Source organism: Neolamprologus multifasciatus, chromosome 17 (genome assembly GCF_963576455.1).
Source record: "Neolamprologus multifasciatus chromosome 17, fNeoMul1.2, whole genome shotgun sequence".
Taxonomy (NCBI): domain Eukaryota; kingdom Metazoa; phylum Chordata; class Actinopteri; order Cichliformes; family Cichlidae; genus Neolamprologus; species Neolamprologus multifasciatus.
This window is the reverse complement of record NC_140455.1, coordinates 36,309,822-36,327,114: the sequence shown is the minus strand read 5'-3', so window position 1 is coordinate 36,327,114 and position 17,293 is coordinate 36,309,822. Positions and strand designations below refer to the sequence as shown.

The window sequence follows — 17,293 nt, the reverse complement described above, 5'->3', positions numbered from 1 at the left end:
AGCAAGAAAGGAAGGAAGGAAGGAAGGAAGAAAGAAAGAAAGCAAGCAAGAAAGGAAGGAAGGAAGGAAGGAAGCAAGCAAGCAAGCAAGAAAGAAAGAAGGCAAGCAAGCAAGCAAGCAAGAAAGCAAGAAAGAAAGCAAGAAAGAAAGCAAGAAAGAAAGAAAGAAAGGAAGGAAGCAAGAAAGAAAGCAAGAAAGCAAGAAAGGAAGGAAGGAAGAAAGAAAGGAAGAAAGCAAGCAAGCAAGAAAGCAAGAAAGAAAGGAAGGAAGCAAGAAAGAAAGCAAGAAAGCAAGAAAGGAAGGAAGGAAGCAAGAAAGGAAGGAAGGAAGGAAGCAAGCAAGCAAGAAAGAAAGAAAGGAAGAAAGAAAGAAAGCAAGCAAGAAAGAAAGCAAGCAAGAAAGAAAGGAAGGAAGCAAGAAAGAAAGCAAGAAAGGAAGGAAGGAAGAAAGAAAGGAAGCAAGAAAGAAAGAAAGGAAGGAAGAAAGAAAGAAAGCAAGAAAGAAAGAAAGAAAGGAAGGAAGCAAGAAAGAAAGCAAGAAAGCAAGAAAGGAAGGAAGGAAGAAAGAAAGGAAGAAAGCAAGCAAGCAAGAAAGAAAGCAAGCAAGCAAGAAAGAAAGCAAGCAAGCAAGCAAGAAAGAAAGGAAGGAAGCAAGAAAGAAAGCAAGAAAGCAAGAAAGGAAGGAAGGAAGAAAGAAAGGAAGAAAGCAAGCAAGCAAGAAAGCAAGAAAGAAAGGAAGGAAGCAAGAAAGAAAGCAAGAAAGCAAGAAAGGAAGGAAGGAAGCAAGAAAGGAAGGAAGGATGGAAGGAAGGAAGCAAGCAAGCAAGAAAGAAAGGAAGAAAGAAAGAAAGCAAGCAAGAAAGAAAGCAAGCAAGCAAGAAAGGAAGGAAGCAAGAAAGAAAGCAAGAAAGGAAGGAAGGAAGAAAGAAAGCAAGCAAGCAAGAAAGAAAGGAAGCAAGCAAGCAAGCAAGAAAGCAAGAAAGCAAGAAAGCAAGAAAGGAAGGAAGGAAGAAAGAAAGCAAGCAAGCAAGCAAGCAAGCAAGCAAGCAAGAAAGAAAGGAAGCAAGAAAGAAAGGAAGGAAGGAAGCAAGAAAGAAAGAAAGAAAGAAAGAAAGAAAGAAAGAAAGAAAGAAAGAAAGAAAGGAAGGAAGCAAGGAAGGAAGCAAGAAAGAAAGAAAGAAAGAAAGAAAGAAAGAAAGGAAGAAAGAAAGAAAGAAAGAAAAGAAAGAAGAAAGAAGAAAGAAAGAAAGAAAGAAAGAAAGAAAGAAAGAAAGAAAGAAAGAAAGAAAGAAAGAAAGAAAGAAAGAAAGAAAGGAAGGAAGGAAGGAAGGAAGGAAGGAAGGAAGGAAGGAAGGAAGGAAGGAAGGAAGGAAGGAAGGAAGGAAGGAAGGAAGGAAGGAAGAAAGAAAGAAAGAAAGAAAGAAAGAAAGAAAGAAAGAAAGAAAGAAAGAAAGAAAGAAAGAAAGAAAGAAAGAAGAAAGAAAGAAAAAGAAAGAAAGAAGAAAGAAAGGAAGGAAGGAAGGAAGGAAAGGAAGGAAGGAAGGAAGGAAGGAAGGAAGGAAGGAAGAAAGAAAGGAAGGAAGGAGGGAAGGAAGGAAGAAAGAAAGAAAGCAAGGAAGGAAGCAAGAAAGGAAGGAAGCAAGCAAGCAAGAAAGAAAGAAGGCAAGCAAGCAAGCAAGCAAGAAAGAAAGGAGGGAAGGAGGGAAGGAAGGAAGAAAGAAAGCAAGCAAGAAAGGAAGGAAGAAAGAAAGAAAGAAAGCAAGCAAGAAAGAAAGGAAGGAAGCAAGAAAGAAAGCAAGAAAGCAAGAAAGCAAGAAAGAAAGCAAGAAAGAAAGAAAGAAAGAAAGCAAGAAAGGAAGGAAGGAAGGAAGGAAGAAAGCAAGAAAGGAAGGAAGAAAGCAAGAAAGAAAGGAAGGAAGGAAGGAAGGAAGGAAGGAAGGAAGCAAGGAAGGAAGGAAGGAAGGAAGGAAGAAAGAAAGGAAGGAAGGAGGGAAGGAAGGAAGAAAGAAAGAAAGCAAGGAAGGAAGCAAGAAAGGAAGAAAGAAAGAAAGAAAGAAAGCAAGAAAGCAAGAAAGGAAGGAAGCAAGAAGAAAGCAAGAAAGGAAGGAAGGAAGAAAGAAAGAAAGAAAGAAAGAAAGAAAGAAAGGAAGGAAGCAAGAAAGAAAGGAAGGAAGGAAGGAGGGAAGGAAGGAAGAAAGAAAGAAAGCAAGGAAGGAAGCAAGAAAGGAAGGAAGGAAGCAAGCAAGCAAGAAAGAAGGCAAGCAAGCAAGCAAGAAAGAAAGGAGGGAAGGAGGGAAGGAAGGAAGAAAGAAAGCAAGTAAGAAAGGAAGGAAGAAAGAAAGAAAGAAAGCAAGAAAGCAAGAAAGGAAGGAAGGAAGAAAGAAAGGAAGAAAGCAAGCAAGCAAGAAAGAAAGCAAGCTAGAAAGAAAGGAAGGAAGCAAGAAAGAAAGGAAGGAAGCAAGAAAGAAAGAAAGAAAACAAGCAAGAAAGAAAGCAAGCAAGAAAGAAAGGAAGGAAGCAAGAAAGAAAGCAAGAAAGCAAGAAAGGAAGGAAGGAAGAAAGAAAGAAAGAAAGCAAGCAAGCAAGAAAGAAAGCAAGGAAGCAAGAAAGAAAGCAAGGAAGCAAGAAAGAAAGCAAGAAAGAAAGCAAGAAAGCAAGAAGGGAAGGAAAGGAAGGAAGGAAGAAAGAAAGAAAGAAAGAAAGAAAGGAAGGAAGGAAGAAAGAAAGAAAGCAAGAAGGCAAGAAAGAAAGCAAGCAAGAAAGAAAGGAAGGAAGCAAGAAAGAAAGCAAGAAAGCAAGAAAGGAAGGAAGAAAGAAAGGAAGGAAGGAAGGAAGCAAGAAAGAAAGGAAGGAAGAAAGAAAGGAAGGAAGGAGGGAAGGAAGGAAGCAAGCAAGAAAGGAAGGAAGAAAGAAAGAAAGCAAGCAAGAAAGGAAGGAAGGAAGCAAGCAAGCAAGCAAGCAAGAAAGAAAGAAGGCAAGCAAGCAAGCAAGCAAGAAAGCAAGAAAGAAAGCAAGAAAGCAAGAAAGGAAGGAAGGAAGAAAGAAAGGAAGAAAGCAAGCAAGCAAGAAAGCAAGAAAGAAAGGAAGGAAGCAAGAAAGAAAGCAAGAAAGCAAGAAAGGAAGGAAGGAAGCAAGAAAGGAAGGAAGCAAGCAAGCAAGAAAGAAAGGATGGAAGCAAGAAAGAAAGCAAGAAAGGAAGGAAGGAAGAAAGAAAGGAAGCAAGAAAGAAAGAAAGGAAGGAAGAAAGAAAGAAAGCAAGAAAGAAAGAAAGAAAGGAAGGAAGCAAGAAAGAAAGCAAGAAAGTAAGAAAGGAAGGAAGGAAGAAAGAAAGGAAGAAAGCAAGCAAGCAAGAAAGAAAGCAAGCAAGAAAGAAAGGAAGGAAGCAAGAAAGAAAGCAAGAAAGCAAGAAAGCAAGAAAGGAAGGAAGGAAGCAAGAAAGGAAGGAAGGAAGCAAGCAAGCAAGCAAGAAAGAAAGAAAGGAAGAAAGAAAGAAAGCAAGCAAGCAAGAAAGAAAGCAAGAAAGCAAGAAAGGAAGGAATGAAGAAAGAAAGCAAGAAAGAAAGGAAGGAAGCAAGAAAGAAAGCAAGAAAGCAAGAAAGGAAGGAATGAAGAAAGAAAGGAAGCAAGAAAGAAAGAAAGGAAGGAAGAAAGAAAGGAAGGAAGGAGGGAAGGAAGGAAGAAAGAAAGAAAGAAAGCAAGGAAGGAAGCAAGCAAGCAAGCAAGCAAGCAAGAAAGAAAGAAGGCAAGAAAGCAAGCAAGTAAGGAAGAAAGGAGGGAAGGAGGGAAGGAAGGAAGCAAGAAAGAAAGCAAGCAAGCAAGGAAGGAAGCAAGCAAGCAAGAAAGGAAGCAAGCAAGCAAGCAAGAAAGAAGGCAAGCAAGCAAGCAAGCAAGGAAGAAAGAAAGAAAGAAAGAAAGAAAGAAAGAAAGAAAGAAAGGAAGCAAGAAAGCAAGGAAGGAAGGAAGAAAGAAAGGAAGGAAGGAAGCAAGAAAGGAAGAAAGAAAGAAAGGAAGGAAGGAAGGAAGAAAGAAAGAAAGAAAGGAAGGAAGCAAGAAAGCAAGGAAGGAAGGAAGGAAGAAAGAAAGGAAGGAAGCAAGAAAGCAAGAAAGCAAGAAAGGAAGAAAGAAAGAAAGGAAGGAAGAAAGAAAGAAAGCAAGAAAGAAAGCAAGAAAGGAAGGAAGCAAGAAAGAAAGGAAGGAAGGAAGGAAGGAAGCAAGAAAGAAAGAAAGGAAGGAAGAAAGAAAGGAAGGAAGAAAGAAAGAAAGAAAGCTAGCGTTTGTCTAGGGTGTTGATCATGTTCCTAAATCCCTCGTTTTGCACAGTGTTGATGGAGCCATATCTTTGGTCAGGTGATAAGTAATAGCCTCCGTAATTTCTTTGTGCCTGCGGGAGTTCGACGGGTACAGGGAAGCGCTGTATAAGGTTCCCGTTATTGATGTTTGGGTGGTTGACCGGGACGGATTTTCTCCTGTCACTTTCTCGTCATCCCTGACGTGCTCTCCGTTGTTTTTTCCCTGCTAATTTTAGCAGCCAGCTTCTGTATCACGTGGTATAAGGCTCCGCCCTTGTCATTTGTTGAGCAGGAAGAGTGAGCGCTTGTTTTCATGCAGATTACGTCCCGGATCAAAATGCGGTACAATCGTCGTCGTCTTTTTTTTTTTTTTTAAATCGTTGTCATTTGGAAATGAGATCGCACATAAGTATGAATGGAGATCGCGATTTTCTAACGATTAATCGTGCAGCCCTACCAATGAATGGCCCAGACTCATTCATGAATGAAATGTTGTAGTGGGACCTTAAGAGAGCTGTGCATAAACAAATGTCCACCAAACTCGATGAACTTAAGCAACACGACCCTAAAAAACATTCTTATCAAACAGGGAAGATTAACGTTTGTGTTTGGCCGTGTGATGGTGTGGAGCTCCGCTCTATCCTCCAAGATGTCAGCGCTCACCCCCAAAGACTACTTCCAGAATTTGGGAGTGGAGAGGACAGAACAGAAGGGACATGCGACAAATGCTGGTTGAAGGATATGAAGTCAGCCCACATACTCAACTCTGCTGCTCAACCTGCAGCTGCATTTTCCACCAATTAAGGGAAAATGACCAGGCTTCCCAGATTGAGATTTATTCCAAGAAGCATTTTTACAACACAAGCCAAACACATTTAATTACTGGATGAACATTAAATGAAACACGTACAGCTGAAAAGCTTCCCAAAGAGCTTTGTTCTGAATCCTCTCAATGTTGATGATATCACAGCCTTTCATGGTTTCAGAGAAAAGAGCTACAACTTCTCCAAATTCTTCCGAGCTGGGCTGGAGTGAGATTCGCTATGAGAAAAAACAGGAACATTAAACATTTTCAGTCACAATTATAAAGGAAAAGTAGAATTTTAGTGGAGACAAATAACATGATCACAACTCTAACACACAAATCTTTTAAGGTGATATGAAAACCTATAAAGCAGGGGTTTTTTTTTTAGCAGATAGTGTGAAATATCTGAATTTATTTTCAGTTATGATTCAAACTCTTTGGTTGGTCTCTACTGCTGAAGGATCCAACATAAACTTTCCTTCTAAAAAACTCATTTCCTATCCTGGCCCATCCTGGTCACTTCTAGTGAAAATCTTCATCTTCAGCTCTACCATCCTGATCTTTTCTTTGTTTCTTTTTCTCAGTGAATTTACTTGTTTACTCCTTTTTAACCTCCTAGGACCTGGCGTCCACATATGTGGACATCACATTTTGGCTTATTTACACCAAAATATTATATATATATATATATATATATATATATATATATATATATATATATATATTATTTTTTTTAATTTAATTTAATTATTTTTTTTTTTAACAATACCGAGTATCCTGTTTGAGGGATCTGTGCCTTGTCCCAGGTTTCTGGTATTGGAGTGGAAGTTTGAAGCAAAGGCCTTCTGCAGAGAGAAAGGGTTAGAATGACTTTAATTATGACGTTGTTTTTAAAGGTTGAAAACACACATCAGATAAATGTAATTAATGATCACTGCGGTTAGCAGACTTCTTTTCTTTATTCAAACTTTTTAAGTTTTGATTTTAAATGAATAAAATATTTTTCCGTTATAAGCGACAATGAAAAACATCATATTTTTAATTTCTTGCAAATTCATTGAAAAACAAACTAAAGAATTGTGACTCATGCTGAGGCTCCACACAGACGGGGAAATAACTGTTTGATACCCTGCTGAATTTGTAGGTTTGCTCACTTTACAAAGAAATTAAAATATAAAGTCTCTCATTTTGATGGTCGTTTCATTTTAATGGAGAGATCAACCAAAAATTCAGAAACAAAACCTCACATTACCGAGTTCTTTGATTTGCATGTCATTGAGTGAAATAAGGATTTGATCCCATACAAGCGAGCCAAACGAAGCTAATAAGTGAAACAGAAGAATTTAAGAACAATCAGGATTGTTCCTACTTATTAAGTTAAGTAACTAAGTAGCTCCTTGTTGAGGGAAGAGACCACAAGCTCAACAGTGTCTCTAAGAAACCTGTAGACATCATGTTTTGTGAAATCTTTGTTAACTAAAAAGCTAATATGACCAGTTACTGATATGGCTAGCTACTTATTTACATCTCCACGAGTAAATAATCAACATCAGAATTCATTTAGAGTCACGTTTTGTCTTCTTGAAAGAGATATTTGGCTGTGTCAAAAAATTAAATCAGCATTGAAATCCCCCAAAACAACTGCAATTCCTTAAATGGCCACTTGAAGTTAGCTTAAAAAGTTGACCCACTTTTGTGGATAATGTTTACAGCCAGGTACAAAATAATGTTTTTTGTCTCTATAGCAAATTTTATCACTCACGACTAAGGGGTACCGTGAAAATGACAGTTGTCTTCCATGCAATATGACAAAGCTTCATAGGATCTGCCAGCAAGACCAGGAAAAAAACAAATTCACGAGTGTGGAGCCTGTAGAGATGTGGTCAGACTCAAGGCTGTGCTGCTGAAAAAGGAGTTTCTAAAATGTATCAACACCAGTTTTTGAGTTTTTCAACAAATTTTGCCAATATTTCTATAAACACAAAGATGAAGCCAATTTTATTTTCATTTAAAATTACGTGCAGAACTTCCTGAATTCAGAAATTTGAATCAGGCAAATGTTTCATAGGGACTAACATTTTGTGTCATCAGCTGTTGTCAAGTTTTATGTAGCTGTACTCTACATCACAAATATATATATTTATTTAGATTTGTTTCTTTTAGACTTCTATGACCAAGAGAAAACAAGAGAATGTTGGCATGGTTACCCATCAGTACTGAACAGAAATGTGTTGGGTTTAAGCCAATATCTCTAAATCAAATCCCATCTCTAACTGGAATTCGTGTGGAGTATCTGTCGGAATGAAGCTGCAGCAACATTCAAAGATCTCATGATTGAGGGAAAAATAAAAGGGTTGAAAACTTCCTGGCGGGGCTGTTTTTGGGATGACGTACCTGACTCTCTTTGTTAGGACATCTGCAGCAGAGACAAACCGTGGTCGTCTGCACACAAGCCTTTTGGTGCCATAGTGCTTGTTTGTCTGCATCATGTCTGACGGGTAAAAAAGTTTAAACTTACACAATAATTATAAAGCCAATTGTACATGTTAACATTTCTGAAGTCAGCAAACAGAGACAGTTTCCACATTCTTTGTTTACCCTGGAAACTGAGTGAATATGAGTGTGAACCAGCAGTGAACTCCAACACGTCTTTATCATTGGCCAGGAACTTCTCCTCCAGCTTTGTGCTGTTGATGTCTGCTGTTTTATGTCCACTAGTCTGCAAAGCAAGAAAACTGAGCCAGTTTTTGACCTCAAACCTGCACTGGGATATTAATAAAGAACAGTTGATTATAATATCTGAGCTAATCATAAATCAGCATCATTATAATTCTTTTAGAGCCACTTTGTGTTTAAGGAGACCTGACTGCATCAAGCACTTAAGTACCAAAAAACAACCTTAAAAAGCTGACCCAAATTTACAGCAGAACTGAATATGCTTACGAGCTGGTGCAAAAATGGGTTTTGGTATGTTTTTTTTTTGCACATTGAAATAACATTGAAACCTAGGTACTAGCTCAGGCTCCTTCCACACCAGAGAAGTGACAATCCATGAACTACAAGCTAGTTTTTGGAAGCTACTCCGCAACTTTTGCTATCTAGCAGCCGAATATGATTCCTGGCTGGAAAAGTTTTTTCATATTTTTTTTCATTTAAAATTTCTCCCTGAGTGAATCACTGCTGATGACAGATTAGGATGATATTGTTGGAGGATAGAACAACAACATGAAACACAAACTGAAAAGCACTGAAATGCACAGTAGAGTTCTCCTGTAGGGGAAACAAAGCACTGCAGGCTCAAACTATGAGGGATTTTTCACATTAGAAATAGTTTGTTTGTGTTTTTCAATAAAACTATTAAATCAGACTCACAATTAGTTACATTTTTTTGAATGTGGATACACGGTGGACTGTTAAAGTCGTGCCTTAATGTCTTAGCAATCTGCCAAAATTTCTGCCAACACTCTGTAGTTACTCACAGCAGATGCAAACATGTTCCAACTCCCAAACTCATCCTGCCAGTACCAAAGCCACTTGGTGGTGTGGATGAAGGTCGGCTCAATCACAGAGTTTTCTGTCGAGAGTCGACGCACTTTGTTCCGTCCACAGGTCATCGTGTCGAAGTGCACGGGTGGGCTGGTACTACTGCAAAAAAAACAATCAAAGTATTATGTCTGTGAAGGTTCTCAGTCATCCAGGTCATCGTAGTCAAAGGAGCTTGCAAAGAAAAGCGTCTGGACTTCTTTAAGTTGCTTGAAGACGTTTCACCTCTCATCCGAGAAGCTTCTTCAGTTCAGCTTCTTCATTCTTCAAATGGTGGAGAGTCCCAGATTTAAACCTAGTGGGAGTATCCCCCCACAGAGGGACAAAAGGACCCCCTGATGATTCTCTAATCGCCTGAGCCAAGGTGTGAAACTGGGTGTGGGTCCCAATCAGCCAGAGTTTCGGGTGAGCTTGTTGTGAAACCTGGCCCCACCTTATCATGCGAATTCCTGAGGTCAGATGGCCCAGGATGTGAGTGGGCGTTAAGGCGTCTGGGGAGGGATCTCAAAACTCCCCAGACGCCTTAACCCACACCCAGTTTCACACCTTGGCTCAGGCGATTAGAGGATCATCAGCGGGTCCTTTTGTCCCTCTGTGGGGGGAACTCCCACTAGGTTTATATCTGGGACTCTCCACCATTTGACCTTAGAACTGAAGAAGCTTCTTGGATGAAGGTGAAACGTCTTCAAGTAACATAAAGAAGTCCAGACGCTTTTCTTTGCAAGGTCCTTTGACAATCAAAGTATTACCATGAAGATGGTCAGTTATGCAAAATCTTTTTATGATTCTTTGTTCAGTATTTTGTGGTGATTTAAACTAAATTTCACTATAATAATTTTGGTGACCGTGGAATAATGTGGTACGTGAAACAAATGCTGCGTGCCTGAAATGACCATTTTAAGAACATTATCTTGCACTGACATCATACAGAGCCAACATCAAAACTTTTTACCCTCATAAAAATTACTATCACATACACTGAGCTTGATTTTAGTTTAAAAGGAGCATCTGTTATTTTATCAACGCATATTTGAAAAAAAGTGGAAACGCTTAATAGTTCCACTAGATCTTAAAAAAACCCTGAGATGTCTGAGTTGAAGAATAAATGTAAGTACCTGTAAGAGTTACTGGGGTCACAGTAGTCTCTCTCAATTGTCTCATTATCGGGCAAATCAGTCCACTGGTGTCCCTCTTGGACCTGCCATCGGTACGGCATCTTATCATGAGCTTTAAAACATCGATCTAAGAAGAAAGACAGCTGATCAAAGTCAAGAAAGAACTACATTAAAGCCTCAAACACTTACTAACCGTGACTTTCTCACCATCATGTTTGCAGTGACCTTTAATGAAGTACATGCAGATCTCTGTTTTATCTGAAAGAAACAGGAGATATTTCACAGGCTTCATTCAGACAGCAGTTTTAGTTCATCTCCCCACAGAAGTGTTTTCAGCCGGTGTTTACCTCTGACAGGCCTCTGTCTATTGTTCTGCCATTCTCCGCCTCTAGCAGCTTCATCATTGACAGCAGCACGAATGTCACTTAAGGAACGAGCATTTTGAAAACGTTGATGGTTGCCCCTGTTCCTGGTAGCGGCACCAGTGATGTCACTGGTGGGAGAGTTGTCATCGTCACTTTCATTCAGTCTATCGCTGGAGCACAGGTCAAAGGCATCAATGTTTGCAGCAATGTTACTAAGTGAACGGGCTCGATGCAGATCTGGGCGGCTGCTGTGGTTTCCTCTGTTTCCTCTAAAGCCTCTGCTGAGCTGATGGCCACCTCTCCCTCTGCCTCTCTGACTTCGTTGACCATGGTCACCGATTCCAGCCAGCTTCAAAGCCTGTTTATTTGCATAAGCAGCCTTCAAGGACTGAAAGAGTGTGTCAGGCACGCCTCTAGCTTTCAAAGTTTTGAATGGCTGTGCAGCATTAAAATCGTGGTTCTTCCAGCAGCTGCATTCACGGCGGATGTAGTTCTCACAGATGTGGAGCCTCTTGCAACCATCACCATCCTGACACCTGCCGAACTCTCCATCACCGTTGTTGTAGTCGTAGCATATCTGATGGAGAAAGGGGGAAAAGGGGAGTTACAATAGTAGACTGTATATAAAAGATGAATATAGCCATCGTGATGTCCAACTTCTTTATTTGAATTTTTTCCAACTTTATTTGTATTTAACAGGAACATTAACATTTACACAGACACAACAAGGGAAAAAAGGAAAAAAGAAAAACAAACAACTAAATTTTAAAAAATAGAAGGGGGGGGGGGGGATTCACCCAAGACTATGTGAAGTTACTAAAATGTAATTTTTCCACTTTACAGTTTTTCCATATACAGTGTATCTTGCTCGTTTATATATACACACCCACACCCACATCTATGTACATGTAACAGGGTCATAAATCACATTGTTATAATTACCCAAAATGTGTTCTAAACCCCCAAATTCCTCCTTTTATACCCGACTTTTAGGACCTCCAAGCCTGTAGTTATGTTCATTATCAGTTAGAGCCCCTCCTCATTCTTTTCTTCTTCTTTGGTGCAATCCTATAAATACAGTGTACCCCTTTTGCCTTTCTCCTTTTCTACAATTCCCCCGTGGGAGAGGTGGGTGTCATTTCTTTCCAACACTTTAAAACACACATATAATGGATATTTAGCCACCCTGATGTTTCTGATTGCGATTTTAGTTCAATTATTGTCATTATTAAGCCTGTTTTTGTTAGATGTTATAAGTGTGTAGTATGTGTGTCAGGGCTCTGTGTGCGGGCAGGCGGAGATGAGGATCCAAATGTAGGACTCAGAAAACGGAATGCAACTCAAAACCTCAGCTTTATTGCTGGCATGAAAACAAAACATGAAGTGAAGACTGAACGCTGAGACCAAAAAACACACAGGCATAATCTGATGGTACGACGCGACACTGGGTTGAGGACAACACTAATATACACAGGGTGGTAATCAGGGAGGGAGACACAGCTGGGAGAGATCAGGGCTAACGATACAGGGGGAGCTAAGCTGCACACACTAACATAAGACAAAGACTTTCACAATAAAACAGGAAACAAGAAACCACTAAACAAAGATGCAGACACGACACTGAGAGACAGACTAGACACTGAACAGAAACTGCAATACACATGAGAACCCAAAACCTAAGAACTGATCCCTCACCAAGAATAACAGAAACAGATCTATAATGATAATAATAATAATAATAAACAAAGCACCAGAACATCAGAAAACAATCCATAATGCAAAAATAAACCAAAATATAAGAAACTCAAAATGCTGGGTCAACACTGACACAAAACTGTAACAATGTGTGTATCATAAATGTGTTTTAGGCGCCATAAATGCTAGCATGAATATATACTCCTTGCTAGCTTGGAAGTTGTGGTGGGTTGAGCTAACCCTCTTCCCCACTGTTTGTATTTGGTCGTAGGAGCTGGAGTGGGCAAATTATTTACTTGGAGGTCTTTCTTTCTTTTACCTTTTTTATCAGACACAACGCAGAATCACACCGGTTACATATATACTCAGACACACTTTCAAGTATCTACATACCATTCCACCCGCTCCATTACACCCTATTCCAGTTTTAGGGGAACCTTTTGAGCACATACTCATTGACTGTGTTGGTCCACTTCCTAAAACAAAATCGGGACACCAGTATCTTCTGACTTTGAATCCATTGTTAAGGCGTTGGTGAACTTCTTTTCTACTTTTGGGTTGCTGAAATCTGTCCAAAGGCTCTGCCCAAGGCTCTAATTTCATGTCTCAGATTTTTGCTCAATTTCTGCGATCACTTGGTATTAAACATCACAAGCCCCTCCCTGAGCCTGGTTCTGCCGGAGGTTTCTTCCTGTTAAAAGGGAGTTTTTCCTTCCCACTGTCGCCAAAGTGCTTGCTCATAGGGGGTCATATGATTGTTGGGCTTTTCTCTGTATCTATGAAGCGCCTTGAGGCGACATTTGTTGTGATTTGGCGCTATATAAATAAAATTGAATTGAAATTGAATAGTGCATATCATCCGGAGTCCTAAGGTGCACTCGAGCGTTTTCAGCAGACATTGAAATCTATGATGCAGAAATTTTGCCTCGAGTCTGGAAAGGAATGGGATGAGGGGTTGGCGCTGCTTCTTTTAGCGGTGAGGGTAAGCGTGCGGGAGTCGCTAGGATTTAGCCCTGCTGAGCTGGTGTTCGGTCACACAGTGTGTGGCCCGTTGCAACTACTCAAGGAGAATTTTCTGCCTGACATAGATGCTCCTAAGGAAAATGTGTTGGATTATGCGAGTTCTTTTAGAAAGTGTTTGCATAAAGCATGCGCAATTGCACGCTCTTGTTGCAGCGCAGGGAAAGATGAAAAGGAAGTTTGATAAGAAAGCTGTGCAAAGGAAATTTGAGGTTGGTGACAAAGTTTTAATAAATGGTAAATGGTCTGTATTTGTATAGCGCTTTACACTATACACAATCATCCACCCATTCGCACACACATTCACACACTGGTGATGGCAGCTACAGTGTAGCCACAGCTGCCCTGGGGCGCACTGACAGAGGCGAGGCTGCCGGACACTGGCGACACCGGGCCCTCTGACCACCACCAGTAGGCAACGGGTTAAGTGTCTTGCCCAAGGACACAACGGCCGAGACTGTCGGAGCCGGGGCTCGAACCAGCAACCTTCCGATTACAAGACAAACGCCCAACTCTTGAGCCACGATCGCCCCTAATCGTGCAGTGACCTAGTAGTAAGTAGTAAGAAGTAATACTTCTACTCCTTCAGTGGTCCGTATACAGCGCAGGCGAAATTGAGTGACAAGGATTATGTCATAGACACCCCAGAGCGAAGGAAACAGTGTTGTGTGTGTCATATCAATATGATGAAGTCTTACTTTGCTAGTGGTGTATCAACAGTTGCGACTGTGGGGGTGCCAGTTTCCAAAACCTGGTATGACCCGGTAAGTGATGATTTGGTTTTCAGTTGTGCTGCGCACGACTTAGAAACTCTGAAATCCTAAGTGATCTAAGGTCACATTTAAATGATGCTGTTCAAAGTGCTGGAGCATGATATCGATGTGGGGGACCACCCTCCAATCAAACAGCATGCCTACCGGGTGAATCCCACTAAAGGTGCCATTTTCCAGACAGAGGTTTCTCATCCGTTGGAAAATCATCTTGCTGTTCCTAGCTCTAGTGCGTGGAGTTCCCCCGTGTCTCCTAGTGCCTAAAGCAGATAAAACCCCGCGGTTTAGTATGGATTTTCAGAAGGTGAACAGCATGACCAAACCTGACTCCGATCCTATTCCCAGAATGGAAGATGATCAATATGGTCGGTTCTGCGAAGTTTGTTACTAAGCTGGACTTGTCGAACGGTTATTGGCAAGTTCCTCTAACATCACGTGCGGCCAACATCTCTGCTTTTGTTACTCCTGACCATTTTCTTCAGTACACTGTCATGCCTTTCGGGTTGCGCAACGCCCCCGCCACATTCCAACGGCTCATGAATATCGTGCTGGGAAGCGTTCTCAACTGTGGAGTGTATTTAGATGATATTGTCGTCTATTCAGACACCTGGTCAGAGCATAAAGGCTCACTGATGTGTTCCATCGCTTGGAAAGGGCATCCCTTGCCCTCAATCTCGCCAAGTGTGATTTTGCAAAGCCACTGTGACGTATCTAGGGAAACAGGTGGGTCAAGGACAAGTGCGCCCTATTTTGGCAAAAGTCCCTGCCCCTCGTACTAGGCGTGAGCTCCGCCATTTTCTCGGCATGGTGGGCTACTACCAGAGTTTCTGTCGAAATTTCGCGGAAGTGTGAATACTGGGTAGGATATGATACTGGTTTCACACCAGCACATTTGGATGGGGTGTTTAGAGAATTTACAGCATACTGTAAAATCTCAGACATGTACAGCTTCCTACAACTCAGTGAAACTTGCAGGTTAAATAAAACAGACTTTTACAGATAATTACAATTAATAAAAATATTAAAGTTGCAAGGGAGGATTTTGAGGAGGCGGGCCTCACTGACATGTTTGTCGACACCTATCAAGGTAAAGTACATAAAAGGCTGATCTCGAAACTGTTCTCATGTTTACAATCACTTAAAGAGGACTTAAGGACTTAAAGAGAGAGAAGGAAGTGATATTTCTTCATGTGTATCATGTGATTTCCAAATCACCTACACCCGTTTTCAGACTTTGGCTCGTGTGATTAGGTAGAGGATTATTAGGGGGTCCATTGTCCCTCTTGGGGGGAGATACTCCCACAGGGTTTAAATCTGGGACTCTTCACATTTGACCCTAGAACTGAAGAAGCTTTTTGGATGAGAGGTGAAACATCTTCAAGCAACTTAAAGAAGTCCAGACGCCTTTTCTTTCCAGGCTCCTTAGACTTTGCTCTAAATGGTTAAATATCAGAAAAGGTGACAGTTCATTTTAATGCAAACTGACTCGTCTGGTTCATGCAGTGTGTTCTTAGACTTACATCAGGAAGGAGTGTGTGGTCACTCTGCAGCAGCAGGGTGCACAGCTCCTCTCGGCTCAGGCTCTCCAGCTCATGCTGCCTCAGAAGTCTTTGGTTATGCTCAGAGGTCAGCTCATGTGAGAAGCAGCAGCCCCTCCTGTTATAACAGAATCCACACAGCTGAGTCATGACTGGGTGTGCTAGCATTTATTTGCTCAGTTAAGAATAAAAAACAAAAAACAGCGTCATATGAGACAGCTGTCTTTGTGTAATGATTAATAAGGCTTATCTGCATGGTACAAAGTCAGCGGTTAGGTTCAAGGCAAATAGCCACCATGATAAGTCTTAGAAACAGTACAACATCAATGTGAAAAGTTTGAAGTTTAGGGAAACATGCTTGGGAAACAGGATTAGCCCAGTACTAGATTGTTTTCTATGTGGCTGGGTAGACGTAGCAGCCGCTTTAGTTTTTATTTCTCATAGTAAACCTTGCTGATGTTGGAAAATCTTTCTGTTCTTTGGATGAATGTATGTTCTTTTCGCTGTCACTCTTTTTACTCATTTCAAAGCTAAGCTTCAGTCTAAAAGACGACCAGAGAGCAACTTTTCCTACTGGCCCTCAAAGCCACATTTTGTTACTTGTTTAGGTTAGCTTTTTGAATAAATGTGTCAAACTGCTGTAAATTGTCGGATTTTCCTAACAATACCTAAAGGCACCATCAGTGTCCTGGACTTTAAACCTGTTGATTTTACAACCACATGTGATATAACTACATGACATAAATAACAATCCCTAAATAAGCTCTGTTACTTACTTTTAAGTGCAGTATATTTACCTGAGCTGAGTGAACTGACAGAATCCGCTGAAGAGGATGTTTTTGCACAGGTGCAGACCCCTGCATATCCCCAGACAGTCTTTCACTTTGCAAAGTCTCAGGCGGGTCCTGGCCACCACCTTCGGCTGTCCGTTTGGACAACACGAAACAAATTTCTCTCGGTTACAAATGATCTCCGACAACTTCTTGGGATCTCCGGAAAACAGATTATACACTAAATCCTCCGTGTTGACTGCTCCTTGGCCGGCGCAGATCATTCTCAGTATTTCTGTCTCCATCGTGTCCGAGCTCTGCCTGTGTTTTCTTCCACCTGTGACATTAAACTGACGAAAGCTTCATTTCTGACGACTGGAAAGCGAAACTCAACAACCTTTAACCTGGACTGATGCTGTAATGCTGCTGTTTTCCACTCTGAGTCGTGGTCGCGCTGTATGACCTCCACACATCCCACGCCTCGACTTTCTTCTACTTCACAGCTGAAACATTTCCAGTAATGAAACATGCCATGAAGATACAGGATCTATATAATACAGAAAATTTGCAACAAAAACATTTAGAATTTATTGAAAAACAAATGTTATGTCAGACTTTCCATCAAACCTTTGAGGTGAACATTTGGATTTTTAGCCGCTAAATTCTAAATTCAGGCTGTCTGCTGTTTGCTGTTTGCAGCGAGGGTTATATGGGGGACCAGAAGAGTCAAATTAATTTTGTAATTCTTTTATTTATTTAGACATAAATAAAGTGTGAGTCAATATAAACCCATTTTAGAATTCCAAAGGAAAAAAAATCAAAATCTTTTTAAAGTACAATTTAAAAAAGAGAAATGAGTAAACAGAATTAAAGGGAAATGGATTAAAAAAACAAACAAACAAAGATTTATTTTGACCTTTTCTATCCTTAATAGTTTAAATCATATTAGCAAATGTATCAGCTTTGGGATTAATTAAGGGATTAGCCCTTGGATTAGCTATCAGATTAAATGTCAGATTAGCCATTCCATTTAACATTTGGAAAAAGCAATGCATGTTCATCATGCCGTGCGATGTAAGGAGCTCTCCAACTGGTTACAGAGACACAGGCTGGCTGCCTTGATAACTAGCTGCCAGGGACGATGATGCATACAGAGAGAAGGTGCAGTGGCTGGCACTTTGGTGCAATGCCATGATCTCTTAATGTTGACAAAACAAAAGAGCTGATCGTTGACTTTAAGAAGACCGAGGCTGTCCATCTCCTGCTCAGCATTGCTGGTGTCACAGTAGAGAGAGTGAAGAGCACCAAATTCACATCACAGAGGACCTGTCCTGGACCAGCAACACCAAATCAGTGACAAAAAGGGCCCAGCAGTGACTGCACT

The 17,293-nt window shown here is 40.7% G+C and overlaps 1 protein-coding gene across 1 annotated transcript in view; it reads right to left on the bottom strand.

Moving 5' to 3' along the window:
* LOC146499798 (protein mono-ADP-ribosyltransferase PARP12-like) overlaps positions 1-16,667 on the bottom strand; it is a 21,838-nt gene extending 5,171 nt beyond the window's left edge. The window contains exons 1-10 of the mRNA XM_085138554.1: positions 15,937-16,667; positions 15,122-15,257; positions 10,099-10,693; positions 9,959-10,009; positions 9,752-9,878; positions 8,573-8,738; positions 7,692-7,812; positions 7,488-7,584; positions 5,863-5,938; positions 5,199-5,329 (exon numbers count right to left, since the gene is read on the bottom strand). Coding sequence (XP_084994680.1) covers positions 5,199-5,329; positions 5,863-5,938; positions 7,488-7,584; positions 7,692-7,812; positions 8,573-8,738; positions 9,752-9,878; positions 9,959-10,009; positions 10,099-10,693; positions 15,122-15,257; positions 15,937-16,214 — 1,778 coding nt within the window. The 5' untranslated portion in view covers positions 16,215-16,667. The remainder of the gene's footprint in view (positions 1-5,198; positions 5,330-5,862; positions 5,939-7,487; positions 7,585-7,691; positions 7,813-8,572; positions 8,739-9,751; positions 9,879-9,958; positions 10,010-10,098; positions 10,694-15,121; positions 15,258-15,936) is intronic.
* Positions 16,668-17,293: the final 626 nt, after the last annotated feature.